The sequence below is a fragment of the Canis lupus genome, chromosome 8 (genome assembly GCF_011100685.1).
Source record: "Canis lupus familiaris isolate Mischka breed German Shepherd chromosome 8, alternate assembly UU_Cfam_GSD_1.0, whole genome shotgun sequence".
Classification (NCBI taxonomy): Eukaryota; Metazoa; Chordata; class Mammalia; order Carnivora; family Canidae; genus Canis; species Canis lupus.
This window is the reverse complement of record NC_049229.1, coordinates 59656747-59678233: the sequence shown is the minus strand read 5'-3', so window position 1 is coordinate 59678233 and position 21487 is coordinate 59656747. Positions and strand designations below refer to the sequence as shown.

Below are 21487 nucleotides of genomic sequence, written 5' to 3'. Positions count from 1 at the left end.
TTTGTAACCCCAGTACTTAACACAAAGCTTAGTACATAGAGGGGGCTTAATAAATTTTTGTTACCTAATGAGAAGATTAGAAGCGATATTTAGGAGTTGGGGTTGTTGGAGATAGGTAACTACTTTTGGGAAAAGTGATAGTTGATGGTCTGAAATCCATAGAAAGAGTGACAAAAATCATGAAAACCAGACACAAATCTCACTGATTTAAGGACACGGAGTTCTGTACATCTACTAACTTCTGAAAGGTTATAGCATAGATTAAAAAAAAAAAAGATTTGCTATCGATAATAATGATCTTGAGTCATTAGGATTATATTAAACTTTGTTTAATATTCAATTTAACAAAAGTCAGGGAACTATACACCATGCTTCTAAAAGATTAAAATACTCAGTTGGAACACTTAGTCCTCTCCCATGTTTGATTTCCTCTTCAAAATATCATCTTGATGATACGCTACTGTGTACCTTATAAACATTATTTGCTCCTACTCCAAGATGTCTAATTCCATGGTATCTCTTGTAGACATAGAAAGTATCCTTTTTCTTTGTCCTTGTGAGTTATTAAGCTTCCCAGTACAGAATTTTAGTATATTCCACATATCAGATCTTCCTGTTTCAGTTACAAAACAGTACAGAATTGGATCTGCCACACAATTTAAACTTGTTAATGCAACTGTGATTCTGTACATTTTGTAAGTCTGCCTCCCAGACTTGTTGTGGTCAAAGATATGTTCATTGAAGTCCACATCATGCTCTAAGATGCTGCGAATCAGCAGCATCACATGAAACGGAGTAAAACACAAGACAAAAGTCAATGTGATACTCATAAGCAGTTTTATGATTCTCTTCTTTTCACCGTCTTCCGTGGCTTGATTATGCTGCACAGCTTGGTAGACTTTCTGGTTGCAAATCATTATAATGACCAATGGTATTGCATAGCCTGTACATGTCCTAAACAAGTTCAAACTGATTTGCCACTTCTCTAGGGGGTATTTGTCATAGCATAAAGTAAAATTAGACTTTTTGGCGTCACAATATTCTATAGCTGTTTCATCTTCCCACAGAATGACGCCATTGAACATGGTTTCCAATACCCAGATGGACAGGCTGGCCACGAATGCAAACCTTCTTGTTCTTACAAAAGAAAACTTCAAAGGGTGGACCACCGCTAAGTACCGATCAATGGCGATACAGGTGAGGAACGCTGTGCTGCTGTAAAAGTTCATGTACATGAAGAAAGCACTGCTCTTGCACAAGGCAGGAGAGAAAGTCCAGTTGTCGTTATTCAAAGTGTAATCAATCCATAGAGGGAGAGTTAACGTGTAGAGCAGATCTGATAGTGATAAACTGAAGAGGTAAATTCCTAGTTCATTCTCCTTCTTTGCTTGCAGAAAAGACACACACAGAGACCCGATGTTGGCTGGAACACTGGCTATGACCACAAAGATGTAAACGACTGGAAACAAGTAGTGATCCAGGTAGTGTTGTTCTTCAATACACGTGCTGTTCATTTTTTCCTATTAACGTGGCAACTACATTTGTTCTTAGAGGGTAAATTGTAAGTTAAGTCTTGCCTCCTTCTAGTTTGTATTTAACAACTCCTTTGTTTTACTAAAATTTGTCAATTTTTCTTTGCTTTCAAAAGTTCTGACTGATTCATCAGTGCTTTTAAAGGGTGGATGTAGACCGATTTTCACAAAGATACCAATGGTTGGAAGTCAGAATCCAGTCTCCTGGCAGTTAGCCTCAATGGTCAGTGGATTTTAATGGGCAGAAGTCCACATTCTATTATCACAGAATGCTGATGAAGAACTCTCAGGGACTAACTGGGTCATCCCTCAGGGTCCACAGAGTGTTGTCCGCATTTTGTTTTTCCTTCACAAAATTCAGGAGACTGGTGTACACGTGAATACAGACGACTTTGTTTTCACAGATATTAGCATCTCTTTTTTAAATGCCTTTGTTCCTGTAATGAAAGATGAACTAGAATTGTTTAGATGTTTAGCAGATGCATCATGATTTTGAAACAACCTTCTTTTATTTCATTTCTTGAAGTTATCAAAAATGTATTAAATTACAACGAAGTTGTTTAAAAAGGGAAATTATTTAGTTGACTTTGGTGAATGAAATCAGGCTGAGAATTTTTTCTCTGTTTCAAACAAGAATTATCCACAGGGTAATAGATTAGAGACAACTCTATTTCTCACTGGACCTGATCACAAAACTAAAGTTACAATGTTGCTTTTGGAGCTAATAAAAATGGCAAATGTAGTGATTTGTTTGTAATCAGTAGATGCTTTTGAGCCATGGTGAACCATATAGGTATATGATTTCAAATGTTTAATTTCACATGCAGCCTAGGTATGAAGCACTTTCAATGTTAGCTTATCAGCTAAGAAGATATTGTCACAAGAAATTTAATAAAGTGAAATATTTCAAAATATAGTGGCTTGCTCAATCTTATAAATAATTAGACAATGCTGCCTCTTATGTTTTCCCTTTACTTCCTTTGTGTGGGTACTTTTTTTTCCTCATACTTTTGTGAAAAAGAGGGCAGAATGTTCTCATCATCTGTGTCTACCTTTGTACCCAATAGTCTATTAGCTTAGTTTCTTTCTAAAGGTCTGATGTTATGGATTCTCATAGGAACAGAGACCCCACTCTTCTCTTCAGAGTGGAGTAGAGAAACACTTCTGTCTATTTTCCTTTGCTAGTGAGGCCTATTAGTGCTTTGGATGATTTATGTGATGGGGAGCTTCACAGAACACTTTGTAGAGTCACTATGGAAGGAAAGGAAGATTGGCCTTCTTGTGTGATATGGGGCCTCAATGACACCAAAATTCTTTCCAAGTATCAGTGGGCCCTGAGAACAGCAGAGGCCTTGCCACCACAAGTCACGAGGGTTCTGCTAGCACAATAAACCATATTCAGAGTACCTATTTATATGTCATTCTTAAAACAAAGTGGAGAACGAAAATTCCTGAAATCTTCTTGTTTTGCCACACCTAGAAATAGGAACAAAATGTGAAAAAACAACGTTTTAAGTCAAAAGGTGAAACTTCCAGAGAGGGGCAAAAATTGTTATGGAAAAAAAAAGAAGTGGGAGCTGAGATCAGGAGCATAAGTGAGCAGAAAACTCTGGATGTCCTGAAGGCCTATGTGGATCAGAAGAACTGATTAGAGCCTCTAATGCAGAGAAGCTAGAGACAGAGCACAAACTCTCACAGGCAGAAAGTGATTCGCAGCCATCCCAAATGTGTGTGAATGCTAGAGCCTTTGCCCTCATGACAAAGGTGAACTAGAAAATAAACATAATAAAACAACAAACTGGACAGCTACTTGTAGACAGCAGGGGAAAGTTGGCAAGTTCCCTGTCTCAGCTTTGCTTCTGTGAGGAGCTATGACGAAAATCCCTGAGTGTTCATGGCCTTTGGCTGGTCCTCACTTAGGAATGGGGCCTGAGTCTATACTCTTAGTTTAGTTCTGCAAGCTGCAGGCCAGCTACAAACTAGTACTGATCTATGTGCTCCACTTTATCAGTCATCAAGGAAATAAACTAAAACCACAATGAGACACAAGTACACACCCACCAGAATAAATAAAATGAAAAAGACAGAAAATGCCAAGCTGTGGTGAGGATGTAGAGCACCTGAGACTCTTATATACTGTTGAATGGAAAATTGTTTTGACATTTATGTATATACCATGTGGTTCAGTAATGCCACTTCCAGGTATATGATCAACAGAAATACATACATATGCTTCCCTAAAGACATGTGGTAGAAATAGAATATTGACAGTAGCATTATTTGTAGTATTTCCCAAGTGGAATGACCACCTGCAATAGAATAGATAAGTAAATTGTGACATGTTGACACAATTGAAATCTGTACATCTTTGAAAATGAAAAAATTATTGCTGTGTACAAGAACACACTTGAAGCTCTGAAACATAATGTGGGCCAATAGAAAAAGGCAGGCACAAAAGAATATACACTATCTGATTAAAAAGGAGGTAAAGTTAATCTATTCTGTAAGAAATCAGAGTAGCAGTCCATTTATTAAAGGCTTTCTATGTGCTAGGCACCATATTAAATGACATGCATACTTGTTTTAATTTATGTATTATGTATTATAATTTATGTATTAATTATGTATTATTAATTCTGTGCTATTTATTATAAGCTTATTTTTTAAAATTTTATTTAAATTCGATTAGCCAACACATAGTACAACATTAGTTTCAGATGTAGTATGCAATGATTTATCAGTTGTGTATAATACCCAGTGGTCATCACATTACATGCCCTCCTTAATGCTCATCACCCAGTTACGCTATCCACCCCCCTCCACCTCCCTTCTAAGAACTCTCAGTTTGTTTCCTATAGTTAAGAGTTTCTCATGGTTTTTCTCCTTCTCTGATGGCTTCCTATTCAGTTTTCCTTCCCTTCTTCTATGACTCTCTGCACTGTTTCTTATATTCCACATATGAGTGATACCATATAATTGTCTTTCTCTGATTGACTTATTTCACTCAGCATTATACCCTCCAGTTCCAACCACACTGACATAAATGGTAAGTATTTTTCCTTTCTGATGGCTGAGTAATATTCCATTGTGTGTGTGTGTATATATATATATATATATATATATATATTACATCTTTAACCATTCATCTATCAATAGACATCTTGGCTCTTTTCACAGTTTGGCTATGAACATTGGTGTGCAGGTGTCCCTTCGGATCACTACATTGGTATCTTTGGGGTAGCCATGAAAAGTCAGCTGTACCATAAAACAAAATAATATTAGAATTATTGGGGTCCTTGAGAAAGAAGAGAGAGAGAGGAGCAGAAAGTATATTTGAGCAAATTATAACTGAGAATTTCCCTAATCTGGGGAAGGAAACAAGCATTCAAGTCCAAGAAGTAGAGAGGACCCCTCCAAAAATCAATAAAAATAGATCAACACCCTGACATATAATAGGGAAGACTGCAAGTTTCAGAGATAAAGAGAAAATCTTGAAAGCAGATCAAGACAAGAGGTTCTTAACCTACAGGAGTAGACACATTAGACTGGTAACAGACCTATCCACAAAGACCTGGCAGGCCAGAAAGGGCTGGCATGATATATTCAGTGTACTAAGAGAAAAACATGCAGGCAAGAATACTTTATTCAGCAAGGCTGTCATTCAAAATGGAAGGAGAGATAAAAATCTTCTAAAACAAACAAACAAACAAACAAACAAAACTAAAACAATATGTGACCACTAAACCAGCCTTGCAAGAAATATTAAAGGGGATCCCATAAGTGAAGAGAGAGCCCAAAGGTAACATAGACCATAAACAAACAGAGACAATCTACAGAAACAAGGACTTATTATAATCTTCTATTACAAGCAAAGAATTGAGCCACATATTAAGCCATTAGCCCCCAAATACCTATATAATCTTTGGTAGAATTTAGCCACAATCCTAGGTTGGAATGCTAAATAAAGCCTCTTGACTCTTAACTATTTTGCCTTTTGCTTTTGACATAAAAAGCCCTAGAAAGCTGATGTATTTTTGCAGCAATGCAGACAAGCTTTATTGAGAAAGAATAGAATACGTTCTATTTTCTACTGAAATAGTAGCACCAATAGATTAGTACAAGTCTTCTAGCCATAAATAACAGATCTAATTAAAGAAAATAATTTATGAATAATAATTTATGTAAATTAGGAAGTGACCTCATGTTTTCTAGAAAACATAACATTCATATTGTATTATACTACAGGGGCTTCAAATAAACTTATAAAAATTATCTCACATCATGTCCTCCCTCTTAGTAATGATACATTATGAGCCTATAGATTTCAAGTGTTTCTTTTCCAAAGTGGATAATGTAGCAGATTTACTTAGGTTTTTATTTTTCCTGCCCTTGATTTGAGAAGTAGACGGCTAAAAGGAGCAAATACCCTGCTACCACACTCCAAACAATCCCCTAGTTCTTAAGAGTCATGAAGCTGAGTTTTGAAATCTATTGTTGAATTCAGAAATCCTCTGTGAATTATTTCAAAGTTGAAATTAATATCATCTTTCACCACTCAATAATGTAGTAAGGAAAAAAACATAAATAAGACCAATTGTGAGATTGAGATATATGTAGCATGATACTTCTACATTGTTGCCAAAATCATGTGGAGTTGAAGCCAGAATCCATCTTGTCAGTTCAGATGCAAGAATGAACCCTAGAGGTTATACCACACCAGTCATGGCTAGACAGACTAGGGAACCTGTAGGAATGTAACCCCACTAGCTTACAAGTAGTTAATCAACACTACCTTAAAAATATAATTACCAAATGTACCCAATACAATCTCTCACAGAAAGAATAAACATATTTTTCAGAATCTAAGGCTCTTGAAATGGAAAACACTTCAGGGGGCCAGATGAAGCAGAATCAGAGCACCTGTTAGCATGACCTCATGAGCCTCCATTCAACAGTGTCCATCTTCTCAGGAGACCTCTGCTAGCATGACTCCATGTACCCCCCCCCCCCCACTCAACAATGTCCACCTTCTCAGGAGACCTTCTAGCATTACTTTATGGCCCTCCACTCAATAATATCTGCCTTCTCAGGAGATCTCTGCTTGCATTACCTCATGGACCTCCACTCAATGATGTCCACTTCCTCAGGAGACCCTTGCCTAAATTTTGCCCTTCAATGCTCTCACTTGCAAGCCATTGGGGAATTCAGGACTATAGAGTATTAGCTTCCCATTCTCCTGGGTAGTGCCACACCAATAAAGAGCCTATCTCTCTTCACTGCAAAAGCTCAGTGACAGTTTTTACTGGCTTGCTGGACATTAGGTGGACAAATTCTTGTATGATTTGGTTATAGAGTATCATGTTAAACATTTAAATGTCAGGAGAAAAAAAAGAAGTCAGATAGTGGTTACCTTGAGGGAGGGGCTGAGTAATGACTGAAAGTGGGCATGAGAGGGACTTCTGAGAATTGGTAATGTTCTGGTTTTGCTATGAATGTTGATTCCATGTTTAATAAAGTTCAGTTTGTAGACACTCATCAAGCTGTACATCTAAGACATGTGCATTTTTCTGCATGGATGTTATGTTGCAAATAAAAAGTTAAAAAGTGGCATCAGTGGCTATGTGGGATGAGATATAAAGAATCTTGACAACCAACCAACATCTATATTACCTGCAGATGGAGTATATAGGCCTTCCTAAGAACAGATATGATTTAACTTCTTTTCTCGTATATAAAAGGTAATTCATAGAAACCAAAACAAAGAATAAATAATTTAAACAATATGAAAATGAATTCACCAAAAATGAAAGTTTGCTATATGAAAAAACAAATATTATGGACACCTAGAAGTAAATACAAATCATCCCTTGAGGAAAGTTCTCTCAACCTAAGCTTCAAAGAATTCTCAGAGAAAAAACAAATGGTTGCCAGGAGGGATGGAGCACGAGGATGAACAAACTGGGTGAAGGAGAGTAGAAGATACAGGCTTCCGGTAATGGAATGAATAAGTCATGGGCATGAAAGGTACAGCATAAGGAATAGAGTTAGTGGAATTATATTGCATTGTGTAGTGGTGACAGAGGGTAGGTATACTTGCAGCAAGCATAGAATAAGGTATAGAGTTATCGAATCATTATGTTGTCCACCGGAAACTAATATAACATTGTGTGTCAACTAAAAGACCCCGAATAGTCAGAGGAATATCGAAAAAGAAAACTAATGCCTGGGGCATCACAATGCCGGATTTCAAGCTGTGATTACAAAGCTGTGATCATCAAGACAGTATGGTACTGGCACAAAAAACAGACACATAGATCACTGGAACAGAATAAAGAACCCAGAACTGGACACTCAACTCTATGGTCAACTAATATTCGACAAAACAGGAATGAATATCCACTGGAAAAAGGACAGTTTCTTCAATAAGTGGTGTTAGGAAAATTGGACAGCCACATGCAGAAGAATGAAACTGGACCATTCTCTTTCAACATACACAAAGATAAACTCAGAATGGTTGAAAGATCTAAATGTGAGACAAGAATCCATCAAAATCCTAGAGAAGAACACAGGCAGCAACCTCTGTGATCTCGGCCCTAGAAACTTCTTGCTAGATACATATATGAAGGCCAGGGAAACAAAAGCAAAAATGAACTATTGGGACTTCATCAGGACAAAAAGCTTCTGCACCGCAAAAGAAACAATCAACAAAACTAAAAGACAACATACAGAATGGGAGAAGATATTTGCAAATGACATATCAGATAAAGGGCTAGTATCCAAGATCTATAAAGAACTTATCAAACTCAACATCCAAGAAACAAACAATCCAATCATGAAATGAGCAAAAGACATGAACAGAAATTTCTCCATAGATGACATACACATGGCCAGTAAGCACATGAAAAAATGCTCCATATCACTTACCATCAGGGAAATACAAATCAAAACCACAATGAGATACAACCTCACACCAGTAAGAATGGTGACAATGAACAAGATAGGCAACAACAAATGTTGGAGAGGATGTGGAGACCCTCTTGCACTGTTGGTGGGAATGTGAACTGGTGCAGCCACTCTGGAAAACTGTGTGGAGGTTCCTCAGAGAGTTAAAAATAGAGCTACCCTATGACCTAGCAATTGTAGTCCTGGGGATTTACCCCAAAGATACAGATGCAGTGAAATGCCAGGACACCTGCACCCCAATGTTGATAGCAGCAATGTCCACAATAGCCAAATTGTGGAAGGAGACTTGATGTCCATCGACAGATGAATGGATAAAGAAGATGTGATATATATATAAAATGGAATATTACTCAGCCATCAGAAAGGATGAATACCCACCATTTGCTTCACCATGGATGGAACTGGAAGGTATTATGCTGAGTGAAATAAGTCAGTAGAAGGACAATCATCATATGATTTCACTCATACATGGAATATAAGAAATAGTGGAAGGGATTACAAGGGAAAGGAGGGGGAATTGAGCGGGAAAAATTAGAGAGGGAGACAGATCATGAGAGACTCCTAACTCTGGGAAACAAACAAAGGGTTGCCGAAGGGGAGGTGGGTGGGGGAATGGGGTAACTGGGTGAGAGGCATTGAGGAGGGCACTTTATGAGATGAGCACTGGGTGTTATACTATATGTTGGTAAATTGAATTTAAATTAAAAAATGTAAAAAAAAGAATATATTAAATAAAAAAAGGATTCTCACAGAATTCTAACAAATAAAAGCCCATTAACATACACACACATACACACATAAATTAACCACTATCGTTGAGATTTATCAAAAGTGAGAAAGATGGGGGCACCTGGGTGGCTCAGTCGGTTAAATGTCTACCTTCAGTCAGGTCATGATCCTGGGGTCCTGGGATTAAGCCTGGAGCTGGGCTCCCTGCTCAGCGGGGAGCCTCCTTCTCCCTCTCCCTCAGCCTTCCCTCAGCTTGTGCTCTTTCTCTCTGTTGAATAAATAAAATCTTTTAAAAAAATGGATAAGATGAATAGCAGATCCATAAAAGCTCTAGAGATAAAATCAATAGAGGTAGAACACAAAACAAGTATGTTTAATAAGAAATAAAGGAAGGAATTTCAACACATAAATGAGGAACAAGAGACCACAAAAGACAAATTGTCATATTTTTAATAAGATTGAAGTAAGCTGTTCAGAAATTTAAAAAAACGTAATCATTTAAATGAAAAAAAATCACAGGGAGTATCCCACTGATTAGCTTCTGCTGAAGAGAAAATTAATATACTGCAAGATAGATGTAAAGCAATAATATGAAACCATCAGAAGATTAAGGAGATGGGAAAAAAACAAAGAGTCATGGAGGATAAAGTGAAGAGGTCAGCATATGTTTAACTGGAGTTCCATAAGGAACAGAAAAGAGAAAACCGGGAAGCGGCATTGTTTGGAGAGAGAATGACTCACAACTGTCTAGGACGGATGAAGGACATGGAATCCTCAGATTTACGAAGCCTGGCAAATCTCAAATAGGTTTAAAAACAAACAAAGATGAAAATCTACATCCACTTAGACACACTGCAATGAAGCTGCTGATCTAAGACTAAGAAAAAAGGGGCCAAAGAGAAAAAATGGAGTGCCTACAAAAAATGAAATTTAGAGTGACAAAAGACTTCACAGAGAGAATAACAGAAACCGGGAGACAGTGGGTTTCTATTTCCAAATGACCATGAAAATCTATGTCATCTTATAATTATATACACAACAGAACTAAATGTTAAAACTGGAGCAAAATTAGGAACAATTTAAGATAAAGTTCCACGGAGAAAATTTACCCCCCAAATCCTCATTAAAGAGATCTCTAAAGGATAAAAGTGAAGATAGAAAACGACACTAGAAAAAAAGTCTGAGATGCACAAAGTACTGAACAAGTCACTGAGGACGGAACTCTACTCTGATGGCTGCACTGGTCCCACCTATCACTAGGCTCACGTGTCTGGGGAGAATACCTCAACTGTGAAAATATCCTTCCTGGTTTTCACAGCTAAAGTTAACACCTACTTTATAGAGTTATCGTGACAGTGAAATGAGGACGCACATAAAGTTCCTGGCACATGAGGGGACTTCACTATGTATTAGATAATAGTAATGTTTGAATGACACACTGCTAGTCTGTAGATGTCCTTGTGCTGTCCCCTATGTGTCCTGAGAGGAGGTCATCTCTGACTGTCTATCCAGAGCATAGCAGAGACGCCAGGGGTTCTCAGAGTGTAATTTGTACAGCAAATTTCACATATGATACCAAGCTCTGCAGATGATAGTTGTTGAATTAATTTGTGTGACTCTGAGATTTTTTTTGTTTCTGAGATTTTAATCAAACCCATAGTTCTTATTGTTCACACATCTTTTCAGATATCATTTTTACAGCCTTAATAAATTTTAAACAATGTTGTTTTTAGAACCAGTGCTGAGAAATTTGGGTAAGTTTCTAATATTGACTTGAATTTTTACCAAATGCCAAAAGAAGATAACTCTCAGTGTATTAAAAAATACCTATTATTCACTGGGTCCTCAAAATAGTACAAGTCATTGATGACAAAGATCAAAAGATAAAATGTTTTCCTACAGGTTATAGGAAACACTTGCCTTTCCTTCATTGTTCAGTTTAATAGCTGTTTATTAAGACTACTACCTGCCAGACACTGATAGCCACTTGTTAAGTAAGAGTTATTACTTAATAATACTGGAAATGCTATTTTCAAATTTCACATTATTTCTGATGACATAAAAAGTATCACGAGACCAATGTACCAATGAGGAAATGGCACGGGATGGCTCTATAGCCAGAAGCTGGTAGATTTCTTCACAAACACTTAATTCCATTTGCCTATATGATATTTCCTGAAAAGGATATGCCTCTTCTAAATATTGGTAGTTTTACCTGTTTCTAAATGGCAATTTTGACATTTCTACTCGGAGAAGAGGAAACCATGTGTCAACCTCATTTCTCTCTCTCAAGTTCTGCTTTATCACATTCATATAGCCTAAATTCAATAAAAGGTTGTGAACATTACTGACAATCACGCCAAAGTATGTTATCTACACAAAAATCTTATTGTATTGTTTAATCTTACACTTACCCGTGTTTCTCGGGGTGATGATCTTGTCCGTTGAGGAGCCGGATAAATCTACTTAACACCAAGATGAGAAACCGACCCTAGTGAAGGGACAGGAAATTGCACTCATATTTCATCACAAAACAATGAGGAAGCAGCCTCTTAATGAGAATTTACATTATCCATGTTTGAACAAAAGAAGTCTCCTAAATATTTTAAAAGATGTTTTTGCTTATTAGCTACTGTAGTATAATTTTTTTTGTAGTATAATTTTTATGATTCGCTTTCCTCTTTGCATCTTAATTATGATGCATACTGATATTACATGTGTTTTACTTAATAGAATATGTACTAGAATTTCAAGTAATTACTCATTTATTCTTTCAACACATATATCTCTTATATTCTTAGGGTACTGTGCTGGGAGTGCTATCGGATCTGGCTATGGTGCATGAGGAGCTCATCACCCAGTGAGAGAGAAAGGCGTGTTCAGTAATAACCATAATACAAGGGCAAAAATGGATAACTACGCCAAGACATGTCCAAAAAAAGAAAGAAGGAAGAAAAAAGAAAAGATGAATCATTGGATGTATGACGTGGAGGAGGATGGTCTGCATGGATTCGGCGTGATGAATTTCCTAGGAGAAAAGCAGCTGAGGAAGAATGGGTGTTGGGTGTACAATGAGCATGTTTCCTTGCTTATTGGTGGCAACTTTGTGAAGTCTTCTTCTTCTTCTTCTTCTTCTTCTTCTTCTTCTTCTTCTTCTCTTCTTCTTTTTTTTTTTTTTTTTTTTTTTTTTTTGAGGGACCAACAGGATTAGCAGATTTTTGCAGATCATTTTCTCCTTTGGTTACCCTCTCAGAAAGAGAGCAGAGGGTGCTAAAAACAATGCTAAAACCAGGTGACCTAACTGACTTAGGCAAGTCAATAAAATAATTCTTTGAAACTTGAAAATTTATTTGAGAAAGAATTGTTTTAATGAAAATTCATGTACTTTAACATGTGGACTGTTGCTGCCAAATCTACAAATGGTTTAATACAAAGTGAAATGAACTCCCAGAACTTTTGAGATATAAAAAAGCCGAGACATCACATTTCGGCGGGGCCCTTGTGGACTTTTATTCCAAATGAGGGGGAAAAATTGTAAATACAGAATTAATGTTGAATTTGACTTAAATTTAAAAATTGTAATCAGGAAAATCTGAGTCTATTTTTGTAAAAGGACATTAGAGGATGTTGTTGGTAGGATTTTTAAAAATTTCTACACAGAAGTAGAAGAGATGATCTTGTAATATAACCAAGACCTTTAGTCTTGGAGTTATTCAGGATGTAACATGAGTGTAACGGGTTTTCTCTATTTCCTTTGTGGGTTTTTCATGGAGCATAATAAAAGTAAGAACTCACATTTATAAAGTACATGAGAGTTTGCAAAATAGTTTAGCATACAGTACCTTAAAAATTCAGACTACTTTATATTTTTATTGAAGTAATGAAATATTTAAGTATGATGTGGAAAGTTAATAATAAAACCCTTAAGACTTCACAAAAGTGAAAATAATAATTTTGTTTTACTTGTGACTCTAATACAAAATTCTCACTTTTGTGAGGTTTTTCACAACCACTTATCTGTGGCTTCTATGCATAGGTATTTCATGACTCCCACAGTCTCTTATTTTACCTAAATAGACTAGACTTCTGCTTTTAGGGAAAAGGTATATTTATACTCATATCAAAATATGTATTTTGTTCTTCAGAAAAAAAAGGATGTAGTTACAAGACACAAGAAACCCAATCAAACTTTCACTTCTGATTAAATAGGAGAAAACCTGTGGGGCCACCTATACTAAAACTTGGCCAATTCTATACCATAAGACATTTAACAACCAATAGTAAATTTGCTTTTGTTTTTTTCTTTAAAGATTTTATTTATTTATCTGAGAAAGAGAGAGAGAGCATGAGCATGAAGAGAGGCAGGGGGAGAGGGAGAAGTTGACTCCCTGCTGAGCAGGGAGCCTCACCCCAGGACCCCGAGATCATGACCTGAGCCAACAGCAGACGGTTAACCAACTGAGCCCCCCAGGGGACCCCTACTTCTTATGTAGTCCAGAATATGTGACAATACTGTGTTTTCAACCAATTTCAACAGTTGGAAATTTCAGGGCATTGAATCTCTGTTAACAGCTTCAAGATGAGAAAAAAAACACTTGATTATTCAGAACACTGCCTGAAGGGGCTGTTGCTGCTAATGTGCCCATTATTTGCTCTTCTGAGGCCAGCACTAGCCAGTGGCAGGGCACTTGGTCCATCCGTGGGGACAAGGGGAAAAGAATGTGGTTCTGTCTTACTCTAACTTCTCCATGGGTGAGGCAGTACAAGAGCCTAATCTGTCAATGAGGGGTCATGTGCAAGGCCATGTGGCCCGTTTGGTGCACTTTCACTAGCTAAAGCAGCAAGGAGCCACGGCAGGGTACGTTCTGAAATATGGATGTATTTCCTTTTCTCACTCTCACCCAGGGCAATTCGTTCTTTTGCATGTCTTGCATCAGAAGAGGAATTCTTGGCAGAAGAATGGATGGGGTAGATGGGAGGGAGAAGACAGTCCAAATTTGGGTTTCAAGTTTGGTTTCAACCCAAACAAGTTTGGGTTTCAAAAAGTGCCTGCAGCACAGGAGAGTGGAAATGACTGAAGCACAGACAGTCTGCTTGGGAGAGAACCTGTAGAGACAAAGCAGAGCTTCTTGCCCACAAGAGCAGGAAAGGGGTTCTCTTGCCTGGTGGGGGTGGGACTCAAGGTTGTGAGAGAGGAAGTTATGAGAGTTCAGATGTGGCATCTGAGATGAGGACTTGGCATCCTGACTGCTCGCACCCCCCTTCCCAGCAAGCCCTGTGGTAAGGTGGGGAAGCCATGACTTCAGAGGAGGTGTATGATCTGGGGAGGAGAGTGGACCTGTGGCTCAGGCCCAGGTTGAAGTTCAGGTGCTTGAGACTCAAGGTTGTGTGTGGGAGAGGCCAGAGATAGCCTCAGCATGATCCCCTGTGCTTAGCACAGCACAGAGGAACTAGAATCATTTCTGGAAGGCCATACAGGCACATAGAAGTGATGGAAGGCCTCAGGCCACATCACGGTGCCACCAGTGGCCCAGCACATCACACAAGCAGCCACGCAGCCATCGATGGGGAACGGATCAAATGAGTCCTGAATGGGCTAATTCCTGAAGATGAAGGGAATCCCAGGAGGGAATGAGAGCATCTCAGGAGAGGCCAGCATTGAGAGAGGGTCACCCTGAGATCTGAGGGTTCAGCTACTCCCCTCCAGCACTAACGACATGAAAACTCCCTGGATTTTGGGCTGCACTGTGACTCTCCACCCTTCTGCCAAAACTCATACACTGACATCCTAACCTCTACTACCTCACAATGCAACTGTATTTGGAGACAGGGCTTTTAAAGAGGTGATTAAGTTATAATGAAGGGCCCTAATCCATCATGGCTGTGTCCTTATCAGAAGGGGGGATTTGGACACGAAAAGACACCAGGGATGCACACTCATAGGCGGAGACCCAGGGAGAAGTTGGCCATCTGTGATCACAGAGAGAGGCCTCAGAAGAAGCTAAACCTGCCACCACTTTGATCTTAGACTACGTAGCCTCTGGGACTGTGAGAAAATTAATTTCTATGGTTTAAGCCACCGGTCTGGAGTGCTTGATTATGGTAACCCTAGCACAACGAGTACAGGTGGGATCCAGAGGAAGGAGAAGTTGGACCCTGAATGAACAGCGATTAAGTTTCCACCACCCTGGCAGAATGAGGGATTAAAATGCAATTTTAGCTGAGTTACAGAAAGGTAAAGAATATTCTATTTCTTGCAGCTGTGGTTCTGGCCTGAGATTGGAATCATGTACAGCCTTGGTTCTCCAGGTGTGGTTTTTGGATTAGCAGCATCGATGTCACGTGATTCAAGTCACAGTTGAGAGCTGTGATTGCCCCATCTCTCCCCAGGTGTAGGGTGTCAGAAGCTCAGGTGGGAATGTGGTGTGATCTGTGTGTTCTAATCACTCCAAGTGGCTCTGAAGTTCCTAAGTTTGAGAATAACTGGTGTCCAGGATGGGTGCCTGGGTGAGAGATTGTGAGGAGGAGAACACAACCCCTGAAAAGACAGGAGTGAAGAAATGTCCTCTGTTGGAGTTCTTACCTTTGGGTGCTTTTCCCATCGTCCATCGGTGATTCGATTCCGTTTTGCACCATTATACCATTAGTTTATTGGCTCCAGCATTTTTCAAAAACTTGAGCTAATACAGCCTGTCATTTCAGATTTGGAAATGTTCTTGACTTCAGCGTCAAGTCAGATCAGTTAAGTGTAGGAATAGTTAAAAGGGGGACACCTGGGTGGCTCAGTGGTTGAGCGTCTGCCTTTGATTCAGATTGTGATCCCAGGATCCTGGGATCGAGTCTCACATCAGGCTCACTGCAGGGAGCCTTCTTCTTCCTCTGCCTGGGTCTCTGCCTCTCTCTGTGTCTCTCGTAAATAAATAAAATAAAAAGGAATAGTTAAAAGGAAGATAGGTTATCAAACTAAAGACTAGAGGCTTTAATATGCTAAATACCTTTTTAGGAGATCTAATATGTATTTCTGGATGTCTATAAATTACATAAATAACTTTTAATGGCCTTTATTCTGTCTGTCAATATTAAGAAGGAATATTAGCTCCAGATAGTTTCCTCCGATGTACTATAGGTGTACAGACTGCTGATTGACTTAATTTTTGAAGTAAGGAGAATAAGTGTAACATCCTTGTAGAAGAATCTGTTCCGTTGAGTCTGCTTATGGTAGGGACAGCCAGCTAACAGATTAAGATTTAAAATCCAAAAAGTATTTCATGAATCCAGGCTTATCAAAGGTAAATACGTGATAATATCTAAGGAAGTTCAATACAAAGGATAGCGCAGAGAAGTCCAGATGATGGGGAAAAAAAAAATTGGGGGAGCTGGGGCAGAGGGGCTTAGGAACGGACAGAAGGGAGGATGTGGAGCCAACTTGATTAGTGTGGGCTCTGTGGTATCAGGACTGGTGAAGATAGGCTTTGTTACTCAGAGCTGTGGTTAACAAAAAATCCATAGAATGGGCAGAGCAGAGATTATGGTGAAAATACAAGAATGATAGAAATACCTGCAATCTGGGCAGCCCTGGTGGCTCAGCGGTTTAGTGCTGCCTTCAGCCTGGGGTGTGATCCTGGAGACCCAGGATCGAGTCCCAAGTCGGGCTCCCTGCATGGAGCCTGCTTCTCCCTCTGCCTGTGTCTGCCTCTCTCTCTCTCTCTGTCTGTAATAAATAAATAAAATATTTTTTTAAAAAAGAAATACCTGCAATTTTAGGAGCCCCTGGGTGATGCAGTTGGTTAAACATCTGACTCTTGATTTTGGCTCAGCTAGTGATCTCAGAGTTGTGAGATCGAGCTCTGCATGGGGCTCCGTGCTGAGCACAGAATCAGCTTAAGATTCTTTTTCCTTCTGCCCCTCCCAACCCCTGTGCGCTCTCTCTCTAAAATACATTAAAAAATATTTTTTTTGAAAAAGAAAAACCTTCAATTTTACAGAAAATAATGTGAGAGTATTAATTCTTCCTGTCACCTTTTCAGAGGATGGTAAAATATCTTTGCGAATGTGCAGTCATTGAGCACATTTCTTATGGTGTTTCATAATAGTTTACTGCAATATTTAATAGTGTATCATATGAGTGGTTTTCTGAAATGCATCATGAATATGTATAGTGATTTTAAAATATGTTCACACACTCTTCCTTTCAAGAGGTAAAGCCTAATTTTCCTCCCCTTTAGTGTGAGCTAGACATGGAAACTCACCCCTGGTGAATAGAATAAAGCAGAAGTGATGGTGTGCTATTTTGGAGACGAGGTCAGAAAGATCTCGTGACTTCCCCATCACTTTTTTTTCTTTGGTCTGAGGGAAGCCAGCTGTCATGCCACGAGAAAAGGTCCACATCATGAGCCTCCGAGTGTGCCATCTTGAAAGTGGATCTTTAAACCTTCAGATAATTACAGTTTCTTCTAACATCATTACTGTGACCCCATGACAAATCCTGAGTTAGGACCATCCAGCTAAGGTGCTCCTGAATTCCTGACACAGAAACTGAGAGACAAGAAATATTTGTTGTTTTAAGCTACTGATTTTCAGATAATCTATTACACAACAGCAGATAACTAATTCAGTGTATATATCGTTGAGTCCATCTGAATGTTGTAACACGGAGAATAGGTGCCAGTAGTCCGATGTAGGAGGAAATTATGAAATCAGGATTAATTCAGGCAAGTGTCAATATTTGAGAAATTTTCTCTTTTTATAACCTAAATACTTTGTTAACTCCCTGGGTTTATGGCATGTTTTAAGTCATTTGAAACTGAAGTTTCTAATAATCATAATTCCTTACTGCTGATTAAAAAATATCATATGTTAAAAAAAGAAATTTCAATCCCATGGTTTGGACATGCAAGAAGTGTAGATGGGAGGTGTTTTAGTCGCACAGCTCAGGCTGCTGTGATGAAATACTGTAGAGTAGGAGGCTTAAATGGATTTTCTTATAGTTCAGGAGGCTGAAGTTCAAGTGCAAGGTGTCTGCTACTCAGTTTCTGGTAGGGGCTCTTTTTCTCTCTTGTAGACAGCTGCCTTCTTGCTATGTCTTTACCTGATGTGGATGGGGAATAGAGAGGAGAGGAGAGAGAGTGAGTGCACTTGTGTAAGTGCAAGTGTGCTAGTGTGAGCACTCTGGTATCTCTTCTTATTAGGACACTAATCTTATTGTATCAAGACCCTACTCTTATGATCACACTTAACCTTAATTATCTCCTTATAGGCCCTATCTCTAAATACAGTCACAATGGCGGAGAGGCTAGGGCTTCAACATATGAATTTTGGGGAAGACAATTCAGTCCATAGTATTAGGCGTTAAAGTCTGAGATGGGGATGGGAAAGCATATTGTTGTCCAAATTCTCCTTTCCTGATGTTGGGAAGTGGGGCAGTAAGTGGTAGAAGGAACCCAAATAGCATTTGAGGCTTCTATGGGGCTTCCATTATCCAAAACTGTTTGTGTCAAAGCAGTTAAACAAAATGGGGAGCCACGGCTGCTCAAGTAGCTGTAAGTTGAGGTGCAAGGCCAAAACCAATATTGACAGCAAGAGTATGGAGTCAGGGATCTAAAATCTAGGGAACAAGGTCAGAGGGCAGGAAGAGAGAATGAATGCTGCAGGTAGTTCTTGCAAATAGGCATAAGCATGAATAATGGGCTTATTTTTGCTGCAGGCTGGTACATGGGAGGACTGGCTACTCCGATGGTCTGTTTCTACTCACGCTGAACACTTCTGGTACCAAATATGTGGGATTTCCCCTTTCACTAATATTGGACACCAATTGTCCAACATTCCAGACACCAGCCAGATGTCCTACAACTTTGTTACTAATTACCTGGAGTTAGATCCCACAGGTAAGGGCTCAGTCCCACAAGACTACCCCCATTTCAGATGCCAGTCAAGAGTCCTGGACTACCATTACTTCTGACCAACCAACAATAAATAAGCATTCCTACAACTCCTTCCTCAGACTCAATAATTGGCTGGAATGGCTCCCAGGACCCAAGAAAGCATTCTACTCACATTTATCAGTTTATTATGAGGGATATTTATATAAAAGATTATGTAAGGATATTTTCAATGGATATAGATGAATGGCCAGATGAAAAGGTACATAGGGAAAGTCTAGAAGCATCCTGAGCTCAAGAGCTTTTGTCCTGTGGAACTGGGGCACTCTACTTTCCCAGTACATGGTTGTATTTACTGGCTCAGAAACTCGCCAAACCCCAGAGCTTATGTTTTTTTTTTTTTTTTAAATGGGGATTTCATTACATACATATGGTGTTTTGATAGCTCATTGGCCAATTAGTGATCAATTCAATTTCCATCCTTTCTCCCCTTCCAGGAGGTCAGGAAGTTGAAATAAAAGTTCTAATCCTCTAGGCATGCCTTGGTCTTTCTGGTGATCACCCTGAAGCTCTCCAGGGGCCATAAGCCACCAATCATCTCATTAGGATAAAAAGGGATACCCATCACTCTGAAGATGCCAAGGGTTCTGTAAGCTCTATCAGGAACCAGGGATTAAGGCCAAATATTATAACCAAAGATGCTTCTATCACCTCTATCACCCATGAAATTATGAGGGTTTTAGGAAGTCTGTGCCAGGAACTGGGGGCCAAATATATATTTTGTACTATATCACAATACCCCAACCACATTAAATGGGACAGATATGGAGTGGATAGTAATTCTAACGATGAGAGCAGGACTCAAGGTGGCAGGCAGAGAAAGAAGGATCTAGCCTGGCTCCTGAGTAGGCAACAGCTAGGGAACATGTCAGGCCTAGGTCAATGCCCTGTGGTTGGGCTAAACTCTAATTGCACCCCTGGCACCTAGAATTACAGATATAAAACAGACAGAAGCCAAGGCCCAGGCCAAGTCAGTAGGATTAGACAAGAGTCATTTCCAATAGTTCGTTTTTTCATAGGGTCTTTGTTCTGACCAGGGTACACTCTCAATATAGTGAAAAAAATTGGTTAAGCATCTTAGTTCTATTGTTTTCCATTCCTTCCCTGCCTCTCTCAGATGTTCTGGACCTACTTGTTTTATTCCTTCCTCCTGCAACCCAAATATGATCTCCTGAAAGATTCTATGGCTAATGGATTCTAACAACATCTGAAACACAAGGGCTGAATCCCCCAGGGTGGAGTTTTGGCAGCAAGTTAAAGAGGTATTATTTTGAACCTTCAGAGTAAATATTCTCTCAGCAAATCTTTCCACAAATATTTATCAACACTTGTTAGGTATCTACGATGAACAGACACTGTCTGTGCCATAGCATAACACTGCGCTGCTGCAATAGAAATTATAATGAATTATAATTGGGACTTAACCTTTGTCCAACTGGAGAGTCTTATGAAGAAGACGCATGGGATCCCTGGGTGGCTCAGCGGTTTAGCGCCTGCCTTTGGCCCAGGGCGCGATCCTGGAGTCCTGGGATTGAGTCCCGCGTCGGGCTCCCGGCATGGAGCCTGCTTCTCCCTCCTCCTGTGTCTCTGCTTCTCTCTCTCTCTCTCTCTCATGAATAAATAAATAAATCTTTACATCTTTAAAAAAAAAAAAGAAGACGCATGAGAGATTAGAGGAAGGGAAGGTTGCTTTAAACAGAGCAGTCAAGGAAAATGTAAGAAGCAGGTAGTGTTCAGCTGTAGCTTTAAAAATGAAAAGACTTGGGTGCCTGGGTGGCTCAGTTGGTTGGGCATCTGCCTTAAACTTGGGTCGTGATCCCGGAGTCTTGGGACTGAGCCCCACATTGAGCTCCTGCTCTGCGGGGAGCCTGCTTCTCCCTTTCCCTCTGCCTGGTGCTCCTCATGCTTGTGCTCTCTCTCTCTCTCTCTCTGTCAAATAAATAAAAAAATTAATGAAAAGACCTTAGATATTTAGATATGGAAGGAAGGATATTTCCAAACCACAACAGCACTACGTAAGTCATACAAAAGAGCACCTGTCAGGTGTGCCTTGGGAGGAGCAGGATAGTCTATAAAAAGAAATGGGGAACTATTCTTTCCTACTTCCAGTCTTATGTAACTTATGTGTGCACAGTCGTGAATTCTCAAAATACACAGTGGTATGTTGTTTGTGCAACAGATTTTTCCCTTGGACACCAAATTATATATTTTTCTTTTTTTAAGATTTTATTTCAGATAGAAAAAGAGAGAGAGGGAGTACAAGTGGGGCGGGGTGGGTGGGGGAGGAGGAACAGAAGGAGAAGGAGAAGCAGACTCCCCGCAGAG

General features: G+C 39.3%; 1 protein-coding gene and 1 long non-coding RNA gene across 6 annotated transcripts; both read right to left on the bottom strand.

The window, feature by feature from the left end:
* Window positions 1-313: 313 nt before the first annotated feature.
* On the bottom strand, window positions 314-16801 carry GPR65 (G protein-coupled receptor 65). Of its 5 annotated transcripts, none has more exons than XM_038545491.1 (3): window positions 16783-16801; window positions 11639-11715; window positions 314-1969 (listed from the first exon to the last, which is right to left on the bottom strand). In XM_038545491.1, exon 3 carries the CDS (start codon window positions 1512-1514, stop codon window positions 489-491), a length of 1026 nt encoding a protein of 341 aa, XP_038401419.1. In that variant the 5' UTR covers window positions 1515-1969; window positions 11639-11715; window positions 16783-16801; the 3' UTR covers window positions 314-488. The 5 variants fall into 5 exon arrangements, with proteins under 5 accessions (XP_038401419.1, XP_038401418.1, XP_038401420.1 ...); XM_038545490.1 differs by lacking the exon at window positions 16783-16801 and adding an exon at window positions 15808-16112; XM_038545492.1 differs by lacking the exons at window positions 11639-11715; window positions 16783-16801 and adding an exon at window positions 9375-9447.
* Window positions 16802-16878: 77 nt separating this feature from the next.
* On the bottom strand, window positions 16879-20747 carry LOC111097131. The gene is made up of 3 exons (XR_005363653.1): window positions 20588-20747; window positions 17474-17759; window positions 16879-16935 (listed from the first exon to the last, which is right to left on the bottom strand). It is a non-coding gene; the product is annotated as an uncharacterized LOC111097131 (long non-coding RNA).
* Between the last annotated feature and the right edge of the window lie 740 nt (window positions 20748-21487).

Coding starts and splice junctions, on each gene's coding strand:
- GPR65 (XM_038545491.1), bottom strand. CDS start 1,514: ATGAACAGCACGTGTATTGAAGAACAACACTACCTGGATCACTACTTG.